This window comes from Nannospalax galili, unplaced genomic scaffold (assembly GCF_000622305.1).
Source record: "Nannospalax galili isolate Female #2095 unplaced genomic scaffold, S.galili_v1.0 scaffold129, whole genome shotgun sequence".
Taxonomy (NCBI): Eukaryota; Metazoa; Chordata; class Mammalia; order Rodentia; family Spalacidae; genus Nannospalax; species Nannospalax galili.
The window spans coordinates 632625-660246 of NW_008360030.1; the positions used below are offsets into that span (position 1 = coordinate 632625).

At 37.5% G+C, this 27622-nt stretch overlaps 1 protein-coding gene across 4 annotated transcripts in view; it reads right to left on the reverse strand.

Annotated features, from left to right (window-relative positions):
- Positions 1 to 5454: 5454 nt before the first annotated feature.
- Rp2 (RP2 activator of ARL3 GTPase) overlaps positions 5455 to 27622 on the reverse strand; it is a 46464-nt gene continuing 24296 nt past the window's right edge. For 3 of the 4 annotated variants that reach the window (XM_017795842.2, XM_017795841.2, XM_029559161.1), the window contains exons 4-5: positions 10167 to 10252; positions 6659 to 8353 (exon numbers count right to left, since the gene is read on the reverse strand). In XM_017795842.2, the coding sequence (XP_017651331.1) occupies positions 8270 to 8353; positions 10167 to 10252 (170 nt within the window). In that variant the 3' untranslated portion in view covers positions 6659 to 8269. Of the gene's footprint in view, positions 5526 to 6477; positions 6510 to 6658; positions 8354 to 10166; positions 10253 to 27622 lie in introns of those variants that run through there. The other variant, XM_029559162.1, reaches the window with a different exon arrangement.

Consider the following 27622-nt stretch of genomic DNA (forward strand, 5'->3'; position numbering starts at 1 on the left):
ATTTAGACCATGCTGGCCTTGAACTCACAGAATTCCGCCTGCCTCTGCCTCCTGATTGCTGGGATTAAAGGCGTGCACCACACCTGGCTAGAACTTCTTTTCTAAGGTGACAATGTACCTAGTACAGTTACTTCTTTAGGCTCTCTTAAAATTAGGAGACTCATGTAACCCAGCTCTGACAAATGAGATATAAGCCGGTGCACCAATCAAGGCTTCTGGGAAAGTTATTGTTTCTTGATGAAAAGAGATAGACTTCACTGGCATTTTTCCACTCACCTTTCCGTTCTTTTTGTCTAGAATGCAGTCACAATATTTAAGTATGAGAGCTACCAAATTAGCAGAAAGAAAAGATATGTTTAGCATGGCAGAGCAAAGACATAGAAAGAGGTTGGGATTGTAAAGATACTATGCAGATTCTGAGTTGCCTACCTCAACATTTTGTTACATAACTCCCAACCTGTTTTTTTTTTTTTTTAATGGAACCCTGGTAGATGTTCCACTCATGGTAGATGTCCCACTCATGGTAGATGTTCCACTCATGGTAGATGTCCCACTCATGGTAGATGTTCCACTCATGGTAGATGTCCCACTCATGGTAGATGTTCCACTCATGGTAGATGTCCCACTCATGGTAGATGTTCCACTCATGGTAGATGTCCCACTCATGGTAGATGTTCCACTCATGGTAGATGTCCCACTCATGGTAGATGTTCCACTCATGGTAGATGTTCCACTCATGGTAGATGTTCCACTCATGGTAGGTGTTCAATGAGTTACTGATTTAGTGGCATTAGTGTACTAGAGTCCTCCTCAAACAAGTTCATATTTGCATTTATCAAGCTTCCAGCAGTCTGGGTTTGTCTGAGACCCAGAGGGGACAGGTCCATAGACAGCTTTGTGTCATTTTGGAAAAATAAGGCAAAAGAAAAAAAGACTTCAGAGTTTTATATGGTTAGAGAGGAAAATTAACACTAAGGCTAGTATTTTTATTTTGTAGAATGCCCCCAAATAATTGCCAAACAGACCAGAATTCTTGTTTTGCAGATGAGGAAATTAAAGACATTTTATAGGTGGCAGCATCACAAATGGTATGTAGCAAGAAGTATGTCACACTTGGGTCTGATGGTTTGCAACTCCGTGTCTGTGTGTGTGTGTGTGTGTGTGTGTGTGTGTATGTGCATGTGTGTTATGATTCTAACATGACTAGTCCCCCCCCCAAAATAAATCAAGAATCAGTGGCCTCCTGAAGGAAAGCACTTGTGCCAGTAGTGAAGGATGGGCACGATTTGAACATTGAGGTGGGAGTGAAAAAGAGATTCCAGACATAGAACATAAGTAAAATCAGTTTTCACTGCATCCCATTCGATAGTCAGGAGGCCAAATGACTAAAGCAGAGGACTGATTTCTTTAAGCAAGTATCTGTTGACATAATGTTCTGTGAGACTGTGGGAATGTCACTGTCTACTTTGGGGTGGGGGAGCACATGGTATTTAGTTGCTGTTCTGTTTTTTCTTTTCTCCCTCCCTCCCTTCCTCTTCCTCCATTCCCTCTCTTCCTGCTGGGGACTGAATCCAGGGTGTTTCATTTGCTAAGCATACAATCTACCACTGGGCTGCACCTCCAGCTTGCTGTTCCAATTTTGATGTTTTTGGTCTGTAAGAAATTGTTATCTTTCCTTAAAATGAAGGTACTCATTTGAATTACTCAAAAGCTGACAACGTAGCTAGGGAGAGGAATTACTTAAGAGTTCCAAAATAGAAAGTGTCAAAAGATGATACTGGTAACAGAGCAACCCCCAAAGCTATGCTCTTTATTACTATGCCTTTACCCTTGTGTGGGGAGGCACAGGAGGAAGCGAGGATAAAGAGCTCAAGCACGGACCCCGGTTAGGAGGCTGATGCAGTCCACAGGGTCAGTGGAACCCATTAGGGTTCTGAGGCTGAGCATGAAAAGGAGAAAATGGCAAAAAAAATTCCAAACAGGCCTAGTTAAGGGATGCTTAGTGGGGTGAAAATTAGTCTGAGATAACCCTGGAACTACAACTGAGATAACTGCATGTCATCAGTGAAAAGCCATGCTGTGATAGAGACCACCTGGAAGGAGGAATGTGGTACTTTCAGTTTATTACATGGTAAGACCAGGAGGACAATTATTTAACTCTCATTCAAGTGAAGATTGTGTAGAATGTTCAGATTGAGGAATTACAATCAGGTGAACAACCAGCTATGCTTAGTAGTGACTGTGAAGCTCTGAGAAAGGTTCTTGTACCTCAAGGAAAGAACATAAGAGCTGAAGGCATCCTTCACACATGCCCTGACATCCCATCAACATCATGCTCCATTTTCTACATGGATATACCTTTGACAGTTTGGCTGCAATGTATCTGGTCCAGAACGACAACATACCAGACCTGGCTAAAAAACTTGAAGAAATTCAAAAACAACTGGATGCCAAGAATACACCCTGTAGGTCATGAACTTGACTCTAGTGTGGCTTTTATGATACCTCTTTCCCATCTGAACCCAAAACTCCAGATTTAATCTCCAGCTTCAGGAATCTTCTCCTTTTCTAGATCCTCCACTAACTTAAAGCCAAAATGTGGTCAAAAACTCAAACCTCACCTTACCTTACCAACATTCTCACCTCTTCCCATCCTTCTTCCAGGTGCCAGCAAGGCCCTAATACTGGAATTATGGTGATGTATGAGTAAATATGATACTTAGTAACTGTCTCCTCTTTGCTTTTTCTAGCATCTTTTATCAAAAGGAAAATTGAATTTTGTATAGATGGTCAGATACAAATAGTGCTGATTTTCCAGGTTAGAGATTATAATAAGCGCTTATTAAACATTTGGTGTGAAATTATGTTGTTTCAAAATGATATCTAAAATAGCCGGGAGTAGTAGTAACATGCCTTTGATCCCAGCATTCAGGAGGCAGAGGCGGGAGTATCTCTGAGTTTGAGGCCAGCCTGGTCTACATAGTTCCAGTCCAGCCAGGGCTACATGGTGAGACCCTGTCTACACCTACACACACACAAACACACACATACTAGAAGGAAAAAAACACACAGAGATAAAAATAAATTACTCAAGATACACTCTTTCGCTGTTTGTTTGAGATAGGATCTCATTATATAGCCTACAGTGGCCTCAAACTCACGATCCTCCTGCTTCATACTCCAAAGTGGAGGAATTATCAGCCAGCACCTCTAAGCTTGGGCAAGATCAAATCTTATACTATGATGACAGATGAGGTGGAGAACAATGAAAGAAGGCTCAAGAATGAGGATCTGCTTAAAGAGACTAAGTCACAAAACGAAAATCTTACTCTATCAAAGTACTTAGCAAAAAAGACAGTTATCTGTGAACAGATGGTTAACAATTGCACTCAATATCTATCAGAACCCAACCTAGGGAGACATTTAGAAAAACAAGGGAGTGGTTTGCAGTAAAACATACTACAGGAGAAAAAGAATGATTATAAAACACCTAGGAAACTTGACAAGATTAAATGCACCCTGTGCATTTTGACACTGAGAGCAAACATTCTTGTGAGATACAAAGAGGCACAGTGCGCAGGAACAGCAATCCAAGTTGTGCCAGCTAATTTGATATCTAGCTACTGGCTTTCCTATCTGACAATCAAGTTGCACTTCTTCCTCAACTCCATCAGTCATTAAGCAAACATTTTCCTCTCTGGGCCCCCAGGCCAGTCACCTCTTCCCAGCTGTCTCTGAGCACTAACACTTTCCCTTCTCTGCATGCAAAACAAACAAACAAACAAAACTTGCCCAACTAGTCTTTGGAAAAGTGTTTCTACTTGCTTCCCCCCCTTTTTGCTTTCTAATACTTCTGGTATTTTTCACCTAACTTTTATTTTAAAGCATATAATCTATTTACAAAGTTTAAAAATCAACTGTAAAAGGTATTAAGTTCCATTTCCACTTTTTGCTGTTTGAAGATTCAGTTTTTGTCATACTTCTGGTTCCATCCCCTTCATCCTCCCTTTCCTCCTATAGGTAGCTTTTATTGGTTTCTCATTGGTCCTTTCAGTGGTTCTTTTTCTATTAGCATACCAGCTATGCATAATAATGGGTTTCCTTATGACATTTTCACACACACATATATATAAATATACTATTTATATATTAAATGTATTTTGATTCTATTCACGATTACCTTCTCTTGTCCCCCTCCCCCTTCTGCTGATCCCTTTCCTCTACCCAACTATTATTTCAGGGCTGGAGAGATGGCTCAGTGGAGCACTGACTGCTCTTGCAGAGGACCTAGGTTCGAGTCCCAGCAACCCACATGGTGGCTAACAGTCATACATAACTCCAGTTCTAGGGGATCCAATGCCCTCTTCTGACCTCTGTGGGCATTGCACAATACAAGTGCACTTACACACATGCAGGCAATACACTCATACACATAAAATAAAAATAATAAATAAAAATAGTCATATATTCTTCGGTAGTTTTATAATTAACTACAATGGACTTAGTTCGTCTCTACCCCCATTGAACTCCTCCCAGAACCCCCCACATCCTCCTGCCAACTTTATGTCTTCTTTTACTTTTGAAAATAACACACCAAGTTCAATTAGTGCTGCCCATATGCACATCAGTAAGGCAATTCACTAGAGCTTGGACAACCTACCTTGGGCCATATGGTTAAAGAAAACTGATTCTCCCTCCCTTAGCAGCCATCACCTGCCAAAGGTTATTCAGTTAGGGGTGGGGCCTCATGAGCCCCTCCTCTATCCATGTTGGAATGTTGGCTAGCTTGATCTTGTGTAGTTACTGTGTAGGCAGCCACAACTGCTGTGAGAGTTCATGAGTACATGGGCCACACCATTACCAGAAGGCACTATTTCACTCCAGTTCTTCTTGACCTCTGGCTCTTATAATCTTTCTGGCCCCATTTCTGTGATTTTTTTTTTCTGAGCCTTGTCAGGGGAGAGCATATGATTCAGATGCCCCTACATGGACCCTTAAACATGTTTTAGTGTGTGTGTATGCATATGCATGTTGGGGGTGTGTGCCACAGCATGTGTGTGGAGGTCAGAGGACAATTTTATGGAGTAGGTTCTCTCCTTCCACTGTGGGTTCTGGGGATCGAATTCAGGTGTTCAGGCTTCTGCAGCAAGCCTCTTTACCTGCTGAGCCATCTTTCTGGTCCAACATAAGTCTTTGTACTTCAGGTTTAAACTATAGTGCATTAATATAATTCACATAAACTCTGGCTTCTTTAGAGTTATATTTTTTAAAAGATAAAAGTGTTTTCTAGAATGAGTTTTCAAGGTGCCTTGATTCTAAGAGCTTGGAGACCTAATGGTGGAATAAGAGCTTCTCAAATATCAATGAGCATCAAAATCACTTTCCCTTTCAAAAAGAACAACTAAATATATCTCTTATGAGAAAAGCAAAGTGTAGACATCAAGAATTATCCAGCAAGAATTTTATTGTCTTGTGATTTCTGCTTTTCCCCAATGCTCTCAATGCTCTCAGTGTACTTGTGGACCCTTTATAAGTAGAAAGAAAAATAATGTTACTAAAAATACTAACGAATTTGCAGTTTCTATTTTATGAACAAGGAAAGGGATACAAGGCCTGGCAAATGTGATAGTATTTTAAAAATAACAACTATTTGTATAAACCTAAAAGAAAGTATATCACAATTCTTTTTTTTACTTTTTTTTTTTTGAAACAGGGTCTTACTATGTACCCCACGTTGGCCTGGAACTCATATATATAGCCCAGGGTGGCCTTGAATTCCCAAGTGCTGAGATTACAAGTATGCACATTTTTTTAAACATGTAAGAGAAAGATGCCTAATCTTAGCAAGTAATAATAATACAATAATAAATGTGACTTTTCTAAGTCTAAGGGAGAAGTCGTAATAAAATGTGACTTATTTTAGCAAAGAAAGCATTATATTGGGAATTACTTATATTAAAAATAGGCTTCTTTTCATTTCTTCAGAGTGCCTTGTGTATATATACACTACACAACACACACACACACACACACACACACTCAGCATTCAGTTCATTTCTCATTAGTATGAGACATAGATCAGACCATTTTATTTTGCTTTTTAAAAATTGAAAATTTTATCAAAGCTTAGAACATGCATGAGTAAATATATATTATAGAAGTACTCTTCAAAAAATTAGTGCTAAGCCATTTTAATTTTAATAACATTTATTACAAATCACATTTTATAAACACTATATAAATTACATATAAAAGCTACACATCAATATACAGATTCACAAGAAAAATATCAGATTTTAATGCAAGAGAAATATACTAATATGATGCTTAAACATGTATGACAATTTAAAAAATCACTTTTCATTGCAAATAATTTTTCATGAATTAAAAATCTATCCAGACATTAAATGTAATTAATACATCATTATTACTATCAAAGTTTAGAATTACAGAAACAACTATCATAACACTACTTACTGATTTTTGAAGTTCAAATGTTCAGAAGCCAACTATCATTAAATAAAAAGAAAAATTAGGTAAAAGCTCTTATCTAAGTAACCAGAAAATTTTAGGCTTTGGTTAAGAGACACTAAATTTGATGGAAAAAAAATCTTAAATCAACATCTCCTTTATATTCCTGAGTTTTTGCAAAATATCATAGATAAGATAAAGAACTCAATGTATACCTTTGTATAACAGCATTGCATTTTAGTTTTTTCAAAGTACTGTGGTTATTTTAAATGTGCATGATGATATTTAATAATATAATCAAGATAGAAAAGAACATTTACTTTAGCTTAGCTGAGGGAAAAGTTATTGCCTCTGACCACTATTTGCAAAAGTCACTTGTAAATTATGATCAAAATTACATTATACCTGCCAGTAGTTCTTATTCACACCTTATATATCATACTGATTTTATAGAACATAATGCTCTTATAAAAAAATGCTGAAATGCTAATGGTCAGCACATGGCCAGGCACAGTATAGGTGCTCAATATTGGTAATTTAAATTTAAAAAGTCTCTGAATGTATTATTTCTACACATTAACATACAAGTCAATGTAGCAGTTATAAGTTAGCCTGAAAATATCTAAAATCATTTAAACATGAAAATACATTTTTTAGTTAACCATCATAAAAGGAATTTTTACAAGTGGCCAGTTTCAATCTCCGTTTTATCAAAATAGAATTTCAGATTCCTTTAAAAAAATCGGCCTATGAAAACTGTTTTCCTATTAGCTGGTACATGTGATATAGACAGAAGTATCAGAGCCTTCTTACAAGATCAATAATCAACTCCTTCAGAAGTGATTCATTTAGATCACAACACACCCCTTAAAACAGTATCCCCTGAAGTCTGAATCTGTGCATCTGAAGACTAGGTCCAACAATATAGATTTTTGAACAACCTTCCTGCTTCCTGGAAAATTACTATGATCACGTGGATTTGAGAAGTAATACTTTCAAGCAACCAAAATTTTATTATACTTGAACATTACTTGTCATGATTAAAAAAAAGTATCAAAATTTTGAATAACCTAAGTATTCCTTACCTAAAAAGTCATAAGGTTTTGCTCTAATTCTCTTGAAGAGCTGATCAGTTAATCACCTTTGACAAATCTGCTGGTGACTGGTGTTCTACAGTTTTAGTGTTGCATATACCTTTTCTTAACCAGGAAGCAGAAAAGTCATCTAGCAGTTGTATTTAAAGACTATACAAAATATTATGTCGACTCCATGTACAAAATCACATTAGTTATTATTGTAATGCAATTAAGTAGCAATTATTTAACTGGATACGTATATCTGAAAAAGTGCATAGTTTTATTTTAATTATTACCTAGTAATGAATTCCTCTAAATTAAAAGAGAAAATAGACAACAAAATATATTCTCAATGAATATCATGGAGCATTGAGGAAAGTTGGAAAGTTTAAATTATTAGAGACTTAAACATTTAAATTAGGATTAAAATCATGAACTGGTAGCCACTTATATTTTTCTATTAAGAGTATTAGATCAAGAGAAATAAAACTGCAAGCTTATTGAAGTGGGTTAATTTATAAGCTGATTAAAAGTACTTAATTTAAATGAACTATTTTTGACCCACAAGTAAATGAGACAGTATTTAAGGAGTTATTTAAAAATAGCCTTTAACAAGTTTAGCATTAGTAAAAATTACCAAGGGCTAAATTACTAATACAAATAAGCATATTATAAAGCTCTATATACAACAGTTGGAAAAGGCTTAAATACCACACTGAGTTTCATATCCCCATCCGTATCTCAGCAAAGTTGTAGAAGCTGTCTACATCTCCAGATGCAGTCTCCTTCCTTTCTGATACAAACATCTATTTTAAATAGAAAATGAACAAAAAATTAGTTCTGTAGCTCAGAACAAAGTCACAAGCTTATTTTTTATGTATTTATATTTTATATGTATGAATGTTTTGCCTGAGTGTATCTAAGTGTACCATGTGCATGCAGTGCCTGTGGAGGCCAGAAGAGGGCATTGTGTCTTCTGGAACTGGAGTTATGGACAGTTATTAGCTGCTATGTCGGTGCTGGGAACTGAACCCAGGTCCTCTGGAAGAGCAGCCAGTGGTCTTAATCAATGAGCCATCTCTCCAGCTCTATAAGCTTTTTAAAAAGAAATTCATTTGCATTATCATAATATTTAATCTGTATATTTTCTATAGAACCCACACAACACGATTTTAATAGCTACAAATTAAATTCTTTTAATAGTATAAAAAGTATCTATTAGTTGTACAAAATAGTGGGCTTCACGATGACATGTTCATACATGTATATGAATACTTTTGATTGTATTCATTAGCTACCCTCATCTCTCCCTCTCCCACTGGTCCCCCCTTCCTGCTCCCTAACAGTCCCCTTCTAGTTTGTCTTTTGTTTTCAAATTCAACATATGAAAGAAACATGCACTACTTCCTAAGTTTGGCTTATCACACATAACATAATACACTTTGTTTTCATAACACCAGCTGTATTTTATTATACTTGGGATTTTACTGTTTAATGTATAACATTCAATATTTTAAAAGCTACTGAATGTGAAAGTTTATGTAAAGAAATATTATCAAGAAGTTTACACAAGAGGATCACAAGTCCAAGGCCAGGCTATGCTATATAGTAACACCATGTCTCAAAAAAAGAATTCTTATTTTCTTCAGTTTACTGATGATAATCTCAGCTAAGAAGCAAAATTTGACATTATTCTTTTCAAAGCTGCTAAGATTACTAATACTTATTTACTTATTTACTTATTTATTTATTTTTTGGTATGGAGGATAGAATCCAGGGTCACACACATGCTAGTAATAAAGCATAGGCAAGCACTCTACCACTGAGCCCCAGGTCTTGCTATGTTGCCTAGGCTGGCTTTGACTCAAGCATCCTTCTGCTTAAGCCTCTTGTTAAGCTTTCTGAGTAGCTGTATGTTAGTAATTTAAAAAATTTTTATTTATTATTTTTATTTCTATGTGTATGAGTACATCGTCTACATGTATATAAGTGCACCCATGTCATGCGGGTGCTGGGAATTGAACCCAGTTCCTCTGCAAGAGCAGTCAGTCCAGAGCCATCTCTCCAGCCCCAATGTTAGTAATTTTATATGAATTATTTTCTAAACATTGGTAACCCAGCAAATTTAGGGCAAGGAGTTAGAAGAGACCTGGATTCTGTTCTAGCTCTATCATATGCTTACCAGTTTCCACACTTGTAAAATGAGAAAATTCAACTTAAGTCAACTCAGAGGACAAAAAACAAAAATACTTAAGAGATTTATCAGAAATAGTCAATTAGATCTTTATTCATTTAATCTTCTTTATATTTGATTTTAAAGTTACATAAACTATTTAAATTAAAAAATTTAAACTATTTAAATTAAAAAATTTAAACAACAATCTCAGAAACATATTTAGCAAATGACCAAATTATAATTTCTAAATAATTACTGTAAACAAAGTTTTAGTTAGCAAGGAAAAATCAAAGGTTAGTTCCCAATTATTATTTACCACAAGTTTTAAAAAGCATGATGTTCTGGGTTAAGGTATATACCATGTATAAAAGTACTATTTGGTTGTAAGGAAAAGGAGATAAAATGAAAAGTTAGATTGAGATACAATCAATAAGATCTTATACCTTCGTCCCATTGAATATCTTGTTTACAATAAGGTGACATCCTTCTACAGAACCATCTCCATTAAACTCCAAGGCAATCACAGGACCTATAAGTGAACCCAAGAAATATTTTAGCATCAATACAAACACACTGTAAACTGATCTTTGTATTTCTTCTGTTTTAGTCTTTTGACATAGGGTCTCACTATATAGCCTGGCTGGTCTGGAAGTCACTATGTAGATTAGGCTACCCTTGAACTTGCCTCAACCCTCCTGCCTCTGGCTCCTGAGTACTGGGATTACAGGTGTGCACTGTACCTAGCATTAATTTTTGCATTCTTCCCTAAGAAATCTACAGCATCTTTACTAGGAGTGAGGGAAGAAGAGGGAGATAGAAGGACACACCACTTCAGCTCCTTTTCCTACTCCAATCATAAAGCAAATCGACAGTGAATCTCATCCTATGATGAGCAGCTCCAGTGCTATTATAGGACTAGTGTCACATTTTAAAAAATTATGTGTATATATGTGTCTCTGTGGGTATGTGCATGTGAGTAGAGGTGGCCACAGAGGCCAGAGGCATCAGATCCCCTGGAGCTGGAGTTATAGGTAGTTGTGAGTCACTGACATGGGTGATGGAAACTGAACCTCAGGTCCTCTGCACAAGCAACAAGCACTCTTAACCACTGAGCCGTCACTCCAGCCCTCCTGTGTCACATTGTTAAAGAGTTAGAAATTGTCTGGTTCTTTGGCTTTTATTCTTTTTTAAAAAAAAAATCTACACTCATTTAGCAGTGAAAAGAATAGTGGGCAAAATAGCAAACAGGATCACAAGCAATCCAAGTCAACATGAGCAGGTCTTGCCAGGCAACCAGCCTTGCTTCTACTTACCAGTCAAGTTCTGGGCCACCAACAATGGAGCTAAGCCAAAAAGGAATTGAGGCCAGGCACCGAAGTAGTGCCTGTCTGAAACTATTTTCCTTCAGTATGTCTTAAAGCTACATTCTAAAAACAAAGATCAAGTTTTTATCTTCTGAATAGAAAGATTTGTGCCTCCTTTCCCATACATTAATTTGAATATCTTTAAAACCTTCTGCGCCTTAAATTTTTGAGTAAAGATTCATGATTTAATCTTTGTAAGCTCAGACTGTAACACAGAATTGTTGGCAAACATGGCCAAGGCCAATTAGATGAAAAAAATGTACTTTAATTCAATTAACATTTATTCACCTAGCAGTATATTCCTAACAGATTTGCTTTTTATCTCCTATGGTAATAAAGAAGTCCTGAGCGCCAGTGATTTACAAATTTCTTGAGAAAAGACAAACTGGTCAAACAAATATAATGAAGTACAAAGTGTGGAATACTAAGGTGAATAAATATGAAATGCTAAGTTTAATGTAGTTATGTGCCCTAGACAAATCAAAAGTATAAGATCACATTAGACACCAGAATAACTTAAGGGCTGTGATTTAATACAGAAAACAAATATAGAAGGAAGCAATGTAACAGTCAGCTGTACACTCAGATACAGAGAACAAACTCTGAGTTTACTGTCTATTTAGATTGTGACAGAAACTGAGTAAAGACAAGGGAACAGCAAGCATTTTCTTGCTCTTGGCAAAGAGGCTTTGTGGAAAACGTGGGTAATAATAAGAGGCTTTCGAATGAAGCAAAGAGACAAATGCCTTGTAAGGGAGAATATTCGTACGAAAAAGTTCTTATGTTGAAGAGCCTACTCCAACCCATGAATCTGTTCAGAAAGTTGGACTGTGATGTGAAAAGGTGAATCTCAGAAGGGACCCCCACCCCAAATGTTTACCCTATAGAAGGAAAGAGGAGGTCAGGTAGAGGGGCAGGAATGGAAGCAAAGGTTCTCTCAATGTACCTGCCCTTTTATATAATTTGACATTAGATATCATGTCAATGCTTCAAAGCCAAAACTAAATATGGAAAAAAAAGCAGTACCTAAAAATTAAAAGCAAACTAAAATAAATGAGTCTAACTATCAAGTTAAAGACATGACCACACAGAGAAAATAATTATTCTAACCAACCTTAGAAGAATCTCAAGTGTTGGGATTACAGCCACCATGCCTGGATTTTTCAATGTCTGCTTTTTATATGTTAAAATTTTCCCACTAAAATCAAAGATCCAAGGATGTGGTGGTGCACACCTTTAATCCTAGCAGAGGCAGAGGCAGGCAGATCTCTGTGAGTTCAAGGCCAGCCTGGGCTATATAGGACCTTGTCTCAAAAAAAATTGACAAAAATAAAATGAAAGAACCAAATGTGGTGACTCATGTCTATAATCCTAGCACTTGGGAGACAGAGGTGGGAAGATTTTTGTGAGTGTGAGGACAGTCTGGGCTACACAGTGAGCTCTAGGCCAGCCTGGGCTACTATGTAAAACCATCTCAGAAAACCAAGAAACAAAATGAAAAACACAGATAAAAGATCTGAGCCAAACATGGTTGGCATATGCCTGTAGTTCAGGAGGCTGAATTAAAAGAATCACTTGAACTCAGGAGTTTTAAGATCAGCTTGGGCACTATAGCAGGACCCCATCTATAAATAAATATAACAATAAATATCTAACTGGCAAGGTCAGAAAGCTCTTAACAGAGAAGGGCCTGTTGTATATTTTTTTTTACATTTATTTATTTAGTGTGTGGTTATGCACACATGCATCATAGTGTATGTGTGGAGATCAGAGGACAACTTGTAAGAGTTAAGTTCTTTCTCTTCTTCCACCACATGAATTCTAGGGATCAGCTTGAGTTGTCAGGTAGGTAGCAAGCTCCTTTAAACTCTGAGCCATCTTGCTGGCCCCATCTGTACATTTTATAACAAAAAATACCTACCCTTATAAAAAAGAAACGTATAATCTTAAATTTTCATTTAGAAATAATGTGAACATATGATTTCTTTTTCTTCTTAAAAATAATTTCTTGCTATATCCACTGAAAACAGCAAAAAGAAATGACAACCCAGTGATAGATATCACCTAACCTGAGTTTCTAAATATTGTTCTCCAGTGAAAAGAACTACATCATCCTAGAAAACAGGTAATTCCATATCTAGGGAAAGAAATACATTAAGATGAAAGTAGAACCAGGTATGGTGATGGCACCAACCTATAATTGCAACATTTGAGGCTGAGGCAGGAGAATAGTGAGTTCCAAGCCAGCATGAGCTATACAGAAAGACTTGGTTTCAAAAAAATATCATGGAGCATCTGGGTGAGTTTTCTTTTTTGAGACAGTATCTTACCATGTAGCCCAGGCTGGCCTTCCAACCTCCCCCATTTGTAGACTGGGACCACAAATATCCAACAGCATGCTGAAACATCTTGCTAAACCAAAAATCACTGAAGATATCAAAGGTCAATATTGAGTATTGAAAGGATACAAAATCAGGCCAGGTGTGGTGGTATACGCCTTTAATCCCAGCACTCTGTGAGGCAGAGGCAGGCGGATCTCTGTGAGTTCCCGGCTAGCCTGGTCTACATAATGAGTTCCAGGCCAGTTGGGGCTACAGGGAGACCCTGTCTCAAAAAGACCAATAAAAAAAAGAGAGAGAGAAAGGATATAAAATCAAGCCCAAAGGGGCTACCAATGCCCGAGACATGTTAAAATCAGACAGAATAATTATCACAGCTTATTAGCTTATTAAAACCCAGCACTATAATCCCAGCACTTAGGAGGCAGAGGCAGGTGAATCTCTGTGAGATCCAGGTCAGCCTGCTCTACATAGCAAGTTTCAGGCCAGCTGGGGCTACAGGGAGGTTTTTGTCTCAAAAAAGAAAAAAAATATTTTAAAATGTTTGCATTCATAATGATATTTAAAAAAAGAAACAAAACTCACTAGACACTACTGGAAGTTGTTAGGATGCCAATTCATAACTCTGAAAAATCAATGCTTATTCTTTATTCTGATTTTCTGATATGAAATATATTTCAAGTCAACCAAACAGCACTAGTGTATAAGAAGTTCTGCTAACATCTGTTAATAAATGCAGAGGTAATGATTCTTTATTCTTTTATTCTTTATCAGAACATGAAGAACTTCCAATAAGTGACTTAATAATTTTCTAACAAATACCGGTAAAACAGGTATATACTATACTATAAAACAATTTAAAGTAATGTGAATAATCCTAAATTTAAGAAAACTATTATATTGACAGTATACTTCTTAAGTAGCCCTATTTGTCTAACAATGCTTGCTGTAATTACTGTGATTACTTCAAAGCGAACTATGAGGTCAACAAAGATCACTGGTTGTACATCAACTAGATTACAGCAACAGTCTCCTAGCTCTCTCTCTCTCTCTCTCTCTCTACTTGCCCATTACAACCAGAGTGATAATTACATTTTAAAAGGACTATGACTTTCCTCTGTTCTAAAACCATCAAATTAAATAGGATTTATATTTTCTCATTTTCTATTGCTCTAAAAATAACTGGCAGTTCAAAGAAATAACTTTAATAATACATTGGGATGTTGATAACATATGAAATGGTAAAATGTATGACAACAAGGATACAAAGATTGGAAAGAAGAACTGAGACTATAACGTAAGCCAGTCCTTACACTATGGTTGAAGTTGGATAATATTAGAAGGTAGGTGCAAACTGATGTGAAATTGAGTTTTAGAAAAAACTAATAAGTCAACATAAGATTGAATGGAATAATAAAATGCTTAATTACACAGAAAAGGAGGTTTAAAAAGAAATAAATGGTACAGAAAACAACTAGCAAGATGATAGACTTTGATCCAACTCTATCAATAATCCCCTTCAATATGAATGGTCTAAACACAGCAGTAAAAGAAAGATTATCAGACTGGACTGAAAAGCAGATATATACTCTCAAAAATTTTAATTTAAATATACAGCTTTGATTTAAAAAAACATGAAATAAAACACTAACCAATTAAAAATAGAGTAGCTTTATTAATTTCAGACAAAGTAGATTTTAGAACAAGGAAGATAATCAGAGATAGATTGCCATAATATAACAAATGCACATGCACTTAACAGACCTTCAAAGGACACAAGGTAACCCTGACAGGAAAAGAGATGTAGACATACAATTATAGCTGTAGAGCTCAACATTCTTCTCATGAATATATGAAATAGGCAGAAAATAAGGATGTAGATGATTTGAATAGCGCTATCCACCAGGCTAGCATATATAGCATAACATCCTACCAAGCAATAGATTTTACATTACTCTCACCTGAACATAAAATATACTGAAAAAAGACCACAGCCCATACCTTAAGAAAACTTTTTGGTCTTTTTTTTTTTTGAGACAGGGTCTCCCTGTAGCCCCAGCTGTCCTGGAACTCACTATGTAGACCAGGCTGGCCTTGAACTCACAGAGATCCGCCTGTCTCTGCCTCCTGAGTGCTGGGATTAAATGCATGCGCCACCACGCTCGGCCAAAAACTTTTAACTGAAGAAAACAGAAACCATACAAATGTGCATTCATGGGTCATATGAGAAATAATCTAGAAATCAGTAACAAATTTATGTAGGCAATTCTCAAATGTTTTGAAATTAAAAAGGATATATTTCTTTTTTTAAAAAAATTATTTTTTAAATTTTTTATTTGTATAAGTGTATTGACTGCATGTATGTAAGTTCACCCATGTCATGCAATGTCTGCGGAGGTGAAAAGAGGCTGTCAGATTCCCCTGGTAGAGTTACGGACTGTTGTCAGCTACCATGTGGGTGACAGAAACTGAACCTTGGAGCCTCTGCAAGAGCAGCCAGTGCTCTTAACTGCTGAGCCATCTCTCCAGCCCTAAACAGTATATTTCTTTAAAAAATCCAATCCATAGATCTAGAGAAATACCTCAAAGAAACTAAATATAGTTATTATTTTTGGTGAATGTATGTGTATGCAGTATGAATGTATGTTTGAATGTGTACAGAAGCACATGTATGTGTGGGTGAACATGCGCATAGAGACCTGATGTTGCTGTCAGATGACTTACTTTTATCACTCTTCACCTTATGTATTGAGGCAGGGTCTCTTGATGAACCCAGAGCTGGCCTTTTTGGCTAGTCTAGCTAGTTAGAGTGCTCCAGGGACTCCCCGTCTCTACCTCCTGTGCACTGAGATTACAGGTAGGCTACCATACCCAATCAGTTTTTATGTGGGTTCTGGGGAATCTGAACTCTGATCTCCATGCTTGCAAGGCAAGAGCTTTATGCACTGAGTTATTTCCCCAACCCTATCTTTTGTTTTATTATTTTTTTAAAGATTTTACTTTTTAATTATGTGTGTGTGTGTGGGGGGGGGGGATATGTATACCTGAGTACAGGTGCCTTTGGAGGCCAGAAGAGGGCATCAGATCCTCTGGACCTGGAGTTGCAGGTAGTTGTAAGTCACTTGACATAGGTGCTGGGAACCAAACACAGGCTCTCTGGAAGAGCAGCAAATGCTTTTAACCATTGAGTATTTTTTGTTTTGTTTTCTTGAGATAGGATTTCCCTATGTAGTCTAAGTTGATCTTGAACTCACTATGTTGCCCTGGCTGGCCTGGTACTCATAATTCTCTTGCTTCAACTTTCTGAATGCTAAGATTACAGGCATGTGTCACTGTGTAGGCTTTAATAATATTTTTCATTAAATTAAAAATCAAGGTATTTCTCTATAAAAGACTAGATGAAACTATTTTAGGCTTTGTAGATGGCACAAAGCAGTGTCTGCTACTAATCAATTCTTTGGTTGTAGCACAAAAGCAGCAAAATAGACAAAGGAAGGCATCTGTTTGTACTCTCATGAAACTTGTTTTTTAAACTTTCCCTCCCTCCCTCCCTCCCTCCTTTCCTCCCTTCCTTCCTTCTTTTTTTTTTTTTTTTTTTTTTTTTTTTTTTTTGGTCTTTTGGGACAGGGTCTCCCTGTAGCCCTGGCTCACCTGGAACTTGCCGCCTGCCTCTGCCTCCCAAGTGCTGGGATTAAAGGCATGCCCCACCATGCCCAGTGAAACTTCATTTTCTAAAGAAGGCAGTGGGCCACATTTCACCAAACCTTGAATTAAATGAATGTGAACATATAATATGTTGAAATGTATAAGTTGCATCTAAAGTTAATAATAAATACATATTCAGTTGATCCTCATTCAAGGATCCCTTAGTTGCATATTTGCCTACTTGTTAAAATTCTTCTGCACGCCTTCCCCATCGATACTAGTTATACTTTATCAGCTGTTCAAGAGCTGCTTGATGTGCATGCCCCAGCTGAAAGAGGCTGAACAAGGGGATACTCTCAGTCTTCTTGTTTTGTTTTTCATACTATAAACAAGTGTCCTTTTTGCTGTTTGAGTAGTGCCATATTTTTCACATTTCTGAGCTTTCTGTTTCTTTTGGTGTTGAAAATGGCCCCAGACTTGGTACTGAAGTGTTGTGTAGTGTGCCTAAGCTGAGAAGGCTATACTGAGAACATGTTTGTTAGATGAGCTTCACTTAGCCATGCTGTAAGCTATAAATTTTCAATGTCAAAAAACAATATACTAAAATCTGTACCCTAAATCTGTATCTAAAATCTTTACCCTGTGTTTAACGTTTCAGAAACTAGAGAAAGAACAAATCAAAACTAATGTTAGGGAAAGTAAGGATAATAAATGTGAGAGCAGAAACCAGTGAAATTGAAAAGAAAGGGGATAATAAAAAGCTACTTCTTTGAAATTGTCAATTAAATCAGAAACTTCACATGAAAAGGTACTGAGCATCAATGAATCATCAGGGAAATGAAATCAAAACCATGAGATACCAATTCATACATGTTAGAGGACTATTCTCAAAACAGAAAAGTGCTGGTGAGGATGTGGAACAAAGAGAAATCTTGTTCATTGCTACTGGGAAAGTAAATTGTTATAGCCATTATGGAAAACTCCACTTCAAAAAATTGAAAGTAGAATTGCCATATGATCCAGCAATCCCACTTCTGAGTATATATTAAAAGGAAATCAAATCACTACCTGGAAAGAAAATTCCTGGATTTCCATGTTCAATTCAGCATTACATAGCCAAGACATAGAATTAACTTTAGGGGATCTGTTGACAGATGAATTGTGTGTGTATATGTATATGCACACAAAAATGAGTAAATTCTTGGGATTTAATGTATAGCACCATGACTATAGCTAGTAACACTATATTGTATACTTGAAATTTGCTAAGACTAGACTTAAATATTTTTACCACAAAAAGGCAATTAAAAAAGCAATTACATGACCCATTGAGATGGCTCAGTGGGAAAAGTTGATTGTCACACAAGCCTGGCAACCTGAGTTCAATCCCCAGAAACCAGTGAAGATGGAAAGAGGAACAGACTCCACAGAATTGTCCTCTGGCCTCCATAGGTGTGCCATGGCATTTGCACCCACATAAACACATACAATAATAATAAATTTTAAATAATTTAGAAAGGCAATTAATGAGGTAATGGATATGCTAATTGAGTTGATTATGGTAATCATTTCACAGTACATGAATATGTCACATCAGTACATTGCACACTTAAAAAATCTGATGTTTGGCAATTTGTACCTCAATAAAGCTGAAAAAAAGTTTTTTGAAGCCAGGTCCCATGATGTAGCCCTGGGGGGCCTAGAACTAGCTATATAGACCAGGCTAGCCTTGAACTAACAGAGATCCACCTGCTTCTGCCTCCTGAGTGCTGAGATCAAAGGTGTGTACTACCATGCCCAGCTGAAAAAAAAAATCGGAACTTACCAAACAAAACAGAAATCTCTAGATTAATGGGAAAGTGAGAGTGAAAGGAGGAAGACAGGTCTCAATTAGCAGAAGCAGGAATGAGAGAGGGGCATCATTACTGATCCCACAGATAATAAAACCTATAAACGACTTTATGCCCATCAATTCAGTAATTCATATGAAATGAAGCAATTTTCTGAAAGACACTATCAAAAGTCACTCAAGAAAGAGAGCCTTGGAGCTGGAAAGATGGTGCAGCGGTCCCTAACTCCAGTTCCAGGGGATCTGACATCGTCTTCTGGCCTCCATGGGCATTATATACATGCAAGCAAAACATTCGCACACCTAAAATAAAAATAAAAGAGGGGACTGGAGAGATGGCTCCGTGGTTAGGAGCACTGGCTGCTCTTGCAGAGGACCCAGGTTTGAATCCCAGCACCCACATGTCAGGTAACAACGGTCCATAACTCCAGTTCCAGGGGATCAGGCGCCCTCTTCTGACCTCTGTGGGCATTGCATGACACATGTGCACTTAAACACATGCAGGGAAGACGCTCATACACATAAAATAAAAATAATAAATAAAATATTTTAAAAATGAATTAAAAATATTTATTATTTTTATTTTATGTGTATGCATGTCTTGCCTGAATGTAGATAAGTGCACCTGTGTCGTGCAATGCCTGCAGAGGACAGAAAAGGCTATCGGATCCCCTGGAACTGAAGTTACGGACAGTTGTTAGCTGCCATGTGGGTGCTGGGATTTGAACCCGGATCTTCTGCAAGAAGAGCCAGTGTTCTTAACCGCTGAACCACCTCTCCAGCCCCCAGTAAAAAAAATAAAGAAAAAGCCTTAAGGGTAGAGTGTGTGTGTGTGTGTGTGTGTGTGTGTGTGTGTGTGCAACATTATATAACTTACAGTTTAAAAAACCGCCAAAAAAGAAATCTCCAAGCCCAGATAGTTTCACTGGCTAATTCTACTACATATTTAAGGAAGAAGCAATACCAAGTCTGCACAATCTCTTCAAGATCACAGAAAAGAAAGGAGATGTGTCACCTCGTTTCATGAGGTTAGCATTGGCCTAATACCCAAGCCAAACAAAGATATTACAAAGAAGGAAAGCTACAGACCAACATTCTATATGAACAAAAATGCAAAAATCTCAACAAAATGTTAAAGGTGCCACACATGATAGCACGTGTCTGTAATCTCAGCACTCAGAAGGCTGAGGCAGAAGGATTTCAAGTTGCAGGCCAGCCTGGGATATATAGGGAGACCTGTCTCAAAATATAACAAGCCAAACAAAAACAAAAAAAATCCAACAAAATAAAATATTACTGGGTTGGAGTGTATCTCAGTGCTTTGCATGCATGAGGCCCTGGTTTAAAAACTCAACATTAGAAAGCAAAAATGAAATACACAGGGCTAAGGAAACAGTTCAGTTATTAAATTACTTGGTGTGCAAGCATGAAGATCTGAGTTCAATCCCCAGAACCCATGTAAAAGCCAGAGCTGGTAGTGTGTACTTGTTATATCAGTGCTGGGAAGGCAGAGAGGGGAAGATCTCTGGGGCTTGCTAGCCAGTCACTGTAGCCAATGTGGCAAGTTCCAGTTTCAGTAAGAGACTCTATCTCAAAAATTAAATTGGAGAATGATTGAAGAGGACACTTGGCATCACCTCTGGTTCCCACATGTAATACACACAGTTTGCATGCATATGCACAAACACACATAAATAAAAATGAAATATACAAATGTATTAGCACATTGACTCCCCCAATATATTAAAGAGGTAATATATCACAATCAAGGAGGTTCATCTCAGGAATAGGAAGCTGGTTTGACATACAGATATCATAAAAGTCATTAACTAAATTAAATGAATAAGTGAAAACATGATTATGTCAGCAAACACAGGAAAGGCCTCAGTGAAGTCCAAAATCAATGTACAATAAAAATCCAACAAACAGGCTGAGTGTGGTGGTACACACCTTTAATCCTAGCACTCTGGAGAGAAAGGCAGGGGGATCTCCATGAGTTTGAGACAAGCCTAGTCTACATGGTAAGTTCAAGGCCAGCTAAGGCTACATAGTGAGACCCTGTCTCAAAAAATTAATAAACTAGAATAGGGGTTAAATCTCAGAACCTAGTAAAATGTGTGAAAAACCTATAGATGACATCATTCTTAAGGTGAGATTGAACACATATACCCTGAGATTAGGAACAAGGCAAGGGTTCCTTTCTCATTATTCTATACAACACCATAATAGAAGTAGCCAGCATAATAATACCAGAAAAAGAAATAAAAAACATACATATAAAACATAAGAAACAAAGCTATCTCCATTAATAGACACATCTGTTAAAAAGCTGATGATCAAGGGATGTCATTTATGTCTCTCCCCTCTCCTCCTCTCTCCCCACTCCCCTCTCTTCCCCCTCCCCTTTCCTCCCCTCTCCCCTCCCTTCCCCATCTCTCTCTCCCCTACTTTTTTTTCTTTCTTTGTAGACAAGGTCTCTGTTTATTGCCCAGGCTGGCCTTGACCTGAGTTCAACTGATCTTCCTGCCTCAGACAACAATGTGTCACCATCTATGGCTGTTTGTCAATTTCTTTATTTTTAGTCTGTGCTACAGCATGAGTGCAGTGGTCAGAGGACAACCTATGGTAGTCAGTGCTTTCCTTCCGCAATGTAGATCCTGGGGATTGAACTCAGGTTTTCAGTCTTGGTAGCAGAGATCTTCACCCATTGAGCCATCTCTCAAGCCTACCAGCTTCTTAAGAAACTAAAATAGGGACATAGAGATAGCTCAGTGGTCAAAAGCACCTGATGCACAAGCACGAGGATTGGAGTTTGGATACCAACATCCACATAAAAGCTGGGTATAGTCCCACATACACCTGTAATCCCAGTACTAAGGAAAGCAGAGATGGGATTTCTGGGGCTTGCTGTTAGCCTAGCTGAAAAATTTAAGCTCCAGGTACAGCCAGAGACCTCCCTAACCTCCCTCAAAGGAACAGGGGAGAGGGGAGAGAGGAGATAGATGAGTACACCCAACTCCCTCCTCTGGCCTCCAAGTACTGCATACATACACTGCTGCCACTCAGCAATCCCATGCCTACGTATTTACCCAAGCAAGTTGAAAAGTTATACCAAGCACGGTGGTCTATGCCTACAATTCAGGTACTCAGGGGGCAGAAGTAGAAGGCCAGCCAGTGCTACTTAACCTGCTTTTGTTGTTGTTTTTCAAAAAGCCTAAAAACTATACACACAAATGTTTATAGCAACTTATTCATAATTAGCAAATATTGGAAACAAGATGTCCAATAAGTGAATGGACAAACTACCAGTACTATGCAAGAATATTATTGAGTGATAAAAAGGAACAAATTATTAAGTCACCCAGCAAGGTGGGTGAATCACAAACATTAGTAAGTGAAAAAAGCAATCTGGGCATGGTGGCTCAAGCCTGTAATCCTAGAACTTGGGAGGCTGAGGCAGAAGGATCAGTTTTTAAAAACAGTTTTCCAAAGTTATTGAAATCAATTCCTTTTTCTAGCACCTTCTTTTTTGAGTTATGTCATCTATTTGTGGTAAAGTTAGATTCATGTGTCATAAGTTGTAGTCCACCCTTGAATCCCTTGCATTTTGGTAATTTGTTAAACATTTTGTATATAGTAAAGCTCAGTCTGCTGGATTTGAAAAAAATACATAGAGTTCACTACCCTAGTACCATAGAAAAGAGTTCTACCTTCCTACAAATGTCTCTTGTGTGGTCCATTTGTAGTGAATCAACCACAGCTCCTAGCAACTGTCATTTTGCCATTTCTGGAATTAAATATAAATAGAACCATACAGTTTGTAGACTTTGGAGGTTAGCTTTTTTTCATTGATTTAATTTTAATTGTATTTTTTATTATATTTAGTGGGGGGAGGGGAATATATGCCATGGATCAGGAGTTCAAGGCTAGCCTCAGTAAACCTAGTAAGAATGACACCAACTTGAGGTACATGAAACTTTATCTCAAAATAACAATAAAAGTAATGTAAAAATAAGAATAAAGTCTGGCAAGATGGCTCAGTGGGTAAAGGCACTTGCCACCAAGCCAGATGACTTGAGTTTGATCCCTGAGATTCAAATGGTAGAAAAAGAGAACTGATTCGTATAAGCTATCCTCTGCCTTCCACACATGCACTGTGGCATTACCAAAATGTCAAGGGATTCAAGGATGGACTACAACTTATGACACATGAATCTAACTTTATCACAAATATGACATAACTCAAAACAGAAGTTCTAGAAAAAGAAACTGATTTCAATAACTTTGGAAAACTGTTTTTTTTTTTAACAGTTGCTTCTATAAAGCTAAACACAAAAACTGAGCAGTACCAACTGTACTCAAGTTGGTAGGTTTCTCACAAGGATATGGGTAATTCTAAAATTGCACTATATGTGAAGTAGGGTTGAACAAACAACTGAATAAATTACAGAAAAGGGGAATCAAACTTCTCATTTTTAGAGTAAGAAATCACAAAAATGCAGGAGAAAATAGGCTAAAATGAAGACTGTGGTGTTGTATTAGGGTCAGATATAGAGAGAAAGCTAATTCTAGACATTCTGTTTATATGTGTGTGTGAGAGACATTTAATCTTCACTGCCAACTTGACTGCATTTAGAATCACCTAGGAGACACACCTGTGGATGTCTGTGATGGTTACTTCTAGAGACGTTTAACTGAGGAGGGAAGACCTACCCTGAATGTAGGTGGCACCAGCCCATTGGCTGGGGTCGTGGGCTGACTAGAAAGGAAAACTAGGAAGCCAGCTGAGCGTCAGCATTCATCTCTCTCTGCTTCATGTCTACAGATGCAATGGGTCCAGCTGCCTCACATTCCTAATGCCATGCGTTTTCTGCTATGATGGATTGTATCCTCTCAAATTTTGAGCCCAAATAAACTCTTTCTTCCTTAAGATGCTTTTTACCAGCTATTTTGTTACAGCAGCAAGAAAAGTAATCAATATTCATACACATATTTCCTATCTCTTTCTGTTGAAAGGGCTTAGAATTGGTAGTATTCCAGGAGAAATAGGTACACCTAGTACCCAGGTCTTGGTTTACAACCATTATAGATTGAAAGCAACCATGGTACCCTGGAGAAATGAATTACTATCAGTTCTAGGGCAAGGAAAATATAGGAAGATCCTAAACACAGAGGTGTCCAACCTTTCAACACTGTGACATGATGTTATCATCTACAAATGTGTTAGGCTACATTCATAGCTAGCTAGGGTGCATACAACCCATGGGCTGCAGGGTGGGACATGCCTGAGCATCTTATAAAGCCAGAAAGTAAGACGTGTTAAAAAAAAAAATGAGAATTTATCAAAGGAATAGAAGAGCCAACCTAAAAGATCCCCCAATGGCTAAACAACTTGATATGGACACTAGATTGTAACCAAAAGAAGAAATATACACATCCATGAGCCAATGCTGATAGGAATGAATGCGTGAATGAAAAATGAGAGAGAAGGAACAAATGTCTTACAGAAGAATTCCATATAATGGATATGGACATCGGATATTCCTCTCTTTGGGAAATGGAGCTTAATTCTCCTCTCCTTGAGTATGAACAGGTCTTAATGACTCACTTGCAAAGAACAGAGTGCAGAAAGAGAAACAGAAACTGTACAAAGGACAAACATCGCAGATATCATCTCGTGTTGATACCATATGCCCTCTTCTGTAATGTGAAGAGAAGGGCACTTACCTCCTTTTCAAATCCCACAACCCTTAGGTTAACCAGAGAAAACAGCAGACAAACTCAAATAGAGCAACATTCTTCAAAACTTAGTGACTGGAAGTGATCAAAGCTTCAGATTATGAAAAACAAGAGAAGGTTGAGGAACTGTCATAGATTGGAGAAGACTAAAGAAACAGTAAGTAAAAGCAATGTGGGATCTTGGATTGAGTGCTGGAACTGAAACTTGTGAAATCTGAATAAACTCTGTAAGTTAACAACATTTTACCAATGTGTATTTCTTGGTTTTGACAAATCTACCATGCTTAGGTTAATATTTGGGGAAGCTCAGTAACGGGTAAACAGAAATGCTCTGTACGATCTTTGCAATTTTTGTGTATAAACCTTTATTTTAAAAGTTTATAAAAGCATTAAATATCTTCTGGTATCTTGTCTCTCTCAAACTAGACTACAAAATCTCTATAGAGGCCTACAAAACCCCACATTGTCGGACTGCACCTCTGCTAATTTTCAGATCCATCTGGGAAACTACCAAAAATGTAGACCCCAAGAGCATATCACAGAGATCTTAATCACTCCTTTTGGGATAGTAGTTAGAAATTTACATTTTTAAAAGCACCCTAAATAGTTTTGGGAATTGGTTAGGTTTGGAAATCTTGAAATAGAAAACAATGGATTCTCTTATTAAGCAGTCAAATAGTTTTATTAAACTAGAAGTAAATAACTATGACTAGTTTAAAGAAGAAATTTAGATTCAGCTATGAAATATAATAAAAGTGAATTTTCAAGAGTAAGTCTACCCTTTAAAAAGTGGTTTTCAATTGGGAGCAATTCTGCCCCCTTAAGGGACATTTGGCAATGTCTGGAAACATTTTTTCTTGCTACAGTAGAAGCAACTGACCTCTATGGGTAGGGGCCAGAAAATGCTGCTCAATATTCTATAATGCACAGACCAGCTCTACATAACAAAGAATTATCTGACATAACATGTCAGTAGTGCCACAGTTGAGAAATCCCACCTGGGAATGACTAGTGATCACCTTTAAAGGGGGCTCAGTCCACCTGGTTAGAACATCAGCACTGAGCCTGTTTACTATTTCACATGAACCAATGCATGGTGTGACACAAGACTTTAGTCCCAGCACTTGGGAGGCAGAGGCAGATGGATCTCTGTGAGTTCAAGGCCAGCCTGATCTACATAGTGAGTTCCAGGCCAGCTTGGGCTACAGGGAGACCCTGTCTCAAAAGGACCAAAAAATTTTCACACATTATAGAAACATTGAAAGAACAGCATAAATATCCATTTTACCTTCAACTATATGCAACATGAATTAAAATTTGGCCACGTTTTACTATTTATTTATTTATTTATTTATTGTGTTGTATATGTGGTCTGTATGTTTGTGTGTATGTGTGTGGGTGTTTGTGCCATGGAATATACATGGAGGTCAGGGGGTAACTTTCAGGAGTCTGTTCTCTGCTACCACATGAGACCTGGGAACTGAACTCAGATCATCAGGTTTGGTGGCAAGCGCCTTTATCCAATGAGCCATCTTACTGTCCCTTACATGCTATATATCATGTGCACACACATGCTTTGTTTTGCTGACAACACGACACACAACATGCATCTCCTACCTAACCACAACACTATTCCCATACCTAAGGAAATTAAACAACTCCCATCATCTTCAAATCTTCAAAACACTAGTTTTCAAACAAACGGACAGCCTTTTACACATCTACAGCCCATCCCACTCCACCCTAAGATCCAATCAAAGTTTACTCATTGCATTTAACTGTTATATCTAGAATCGTTTGGGAGCAAGATGGAGAGCAAGACGGGAGCAAAATGAAGTCTTGGTTCTATTACATTCACAGTAAGTACTCTAGGCCAGAATGCATCACAGTGATATGGTGTATTCCTCCTTGCATCACACTGGGAGAAACAGTGTCCAGCTGTCCAGCCTTGATGTTGTATTAACAAAGAAACCACCAAATCTCTGCTGTATGGGTATACTTCTTTGAATTAGAATGTATAAATCTATTTCTTAGTAACTCTCTTCAGAAGTTTTAGTATCCACTAATAATCTTGTTGTGACAGAATTATGACATTGGAGTTAGATAATAATATCTATCATTGTAAGAATGTATATCATTTCTTCTACATTTATAAGCTCATAGAACTCTATAAATAGCAGAGGAGTGTTCCTTTATCCCTCCCAGCTTTTTAAAGATAGGGTCTCATGCAGCCCAAGCTGGTTTTGAAGTCACTACATGGCTGACGATGGCCTTCAACTCCTGATCCTCCTGGCTCCACCTCCCAAGTGCCAGGATTACAGGTGTATACCACCATGCCTAGCCGCCTTTTTTTTTAAATCACTATGAATGCATATGTTTCTCTTGTTAAATTATTACCTTCATTATTTTTGTGGGTTTTTGTGTGGGTGTGCTAGAAACTGAATCCAGGGCCTCACACATGCTAAGCAAGCACTATTACCACGGAGTACACCCTAACCCCATTTATTCTTTCTGATGATCAAATTGTCCCTAAATTTTGCCAGTAAAAACTCCTAGCTGGCTCTTGTGACCTGACATGATCTCAGTCTCTGAGTACTTCCCATAGGCATCTGTTTTTTAAGACTTGTTTGTGTGACGTTTATTTCCCAAAATTCCCATGACAGCTGTTCAGTGATCTTTAACTAAACTTTTTGCAGCAACAGAACATTTTACTATTTCCATGTGAACCAATCTGTTACTTAAAGGCAGATATTGTTTTGAGTTGAAGTAAATTCTAAGATACTTCTTTATATACTTTAAGATTTGTTTTTTAAGCCAGGCATGGTGGCACGCGCCTTTAGTCCCAGCACTTGGGAGGCAGAGGCAGGTGGATCTTTGTGAGTTCAAGGCCAGCCTGGTCTACATAGCGAGTTCCAGGACAGCTGGGGCTACAAGAAGACCCTGTCTCAAAAAGACCAAAAAAA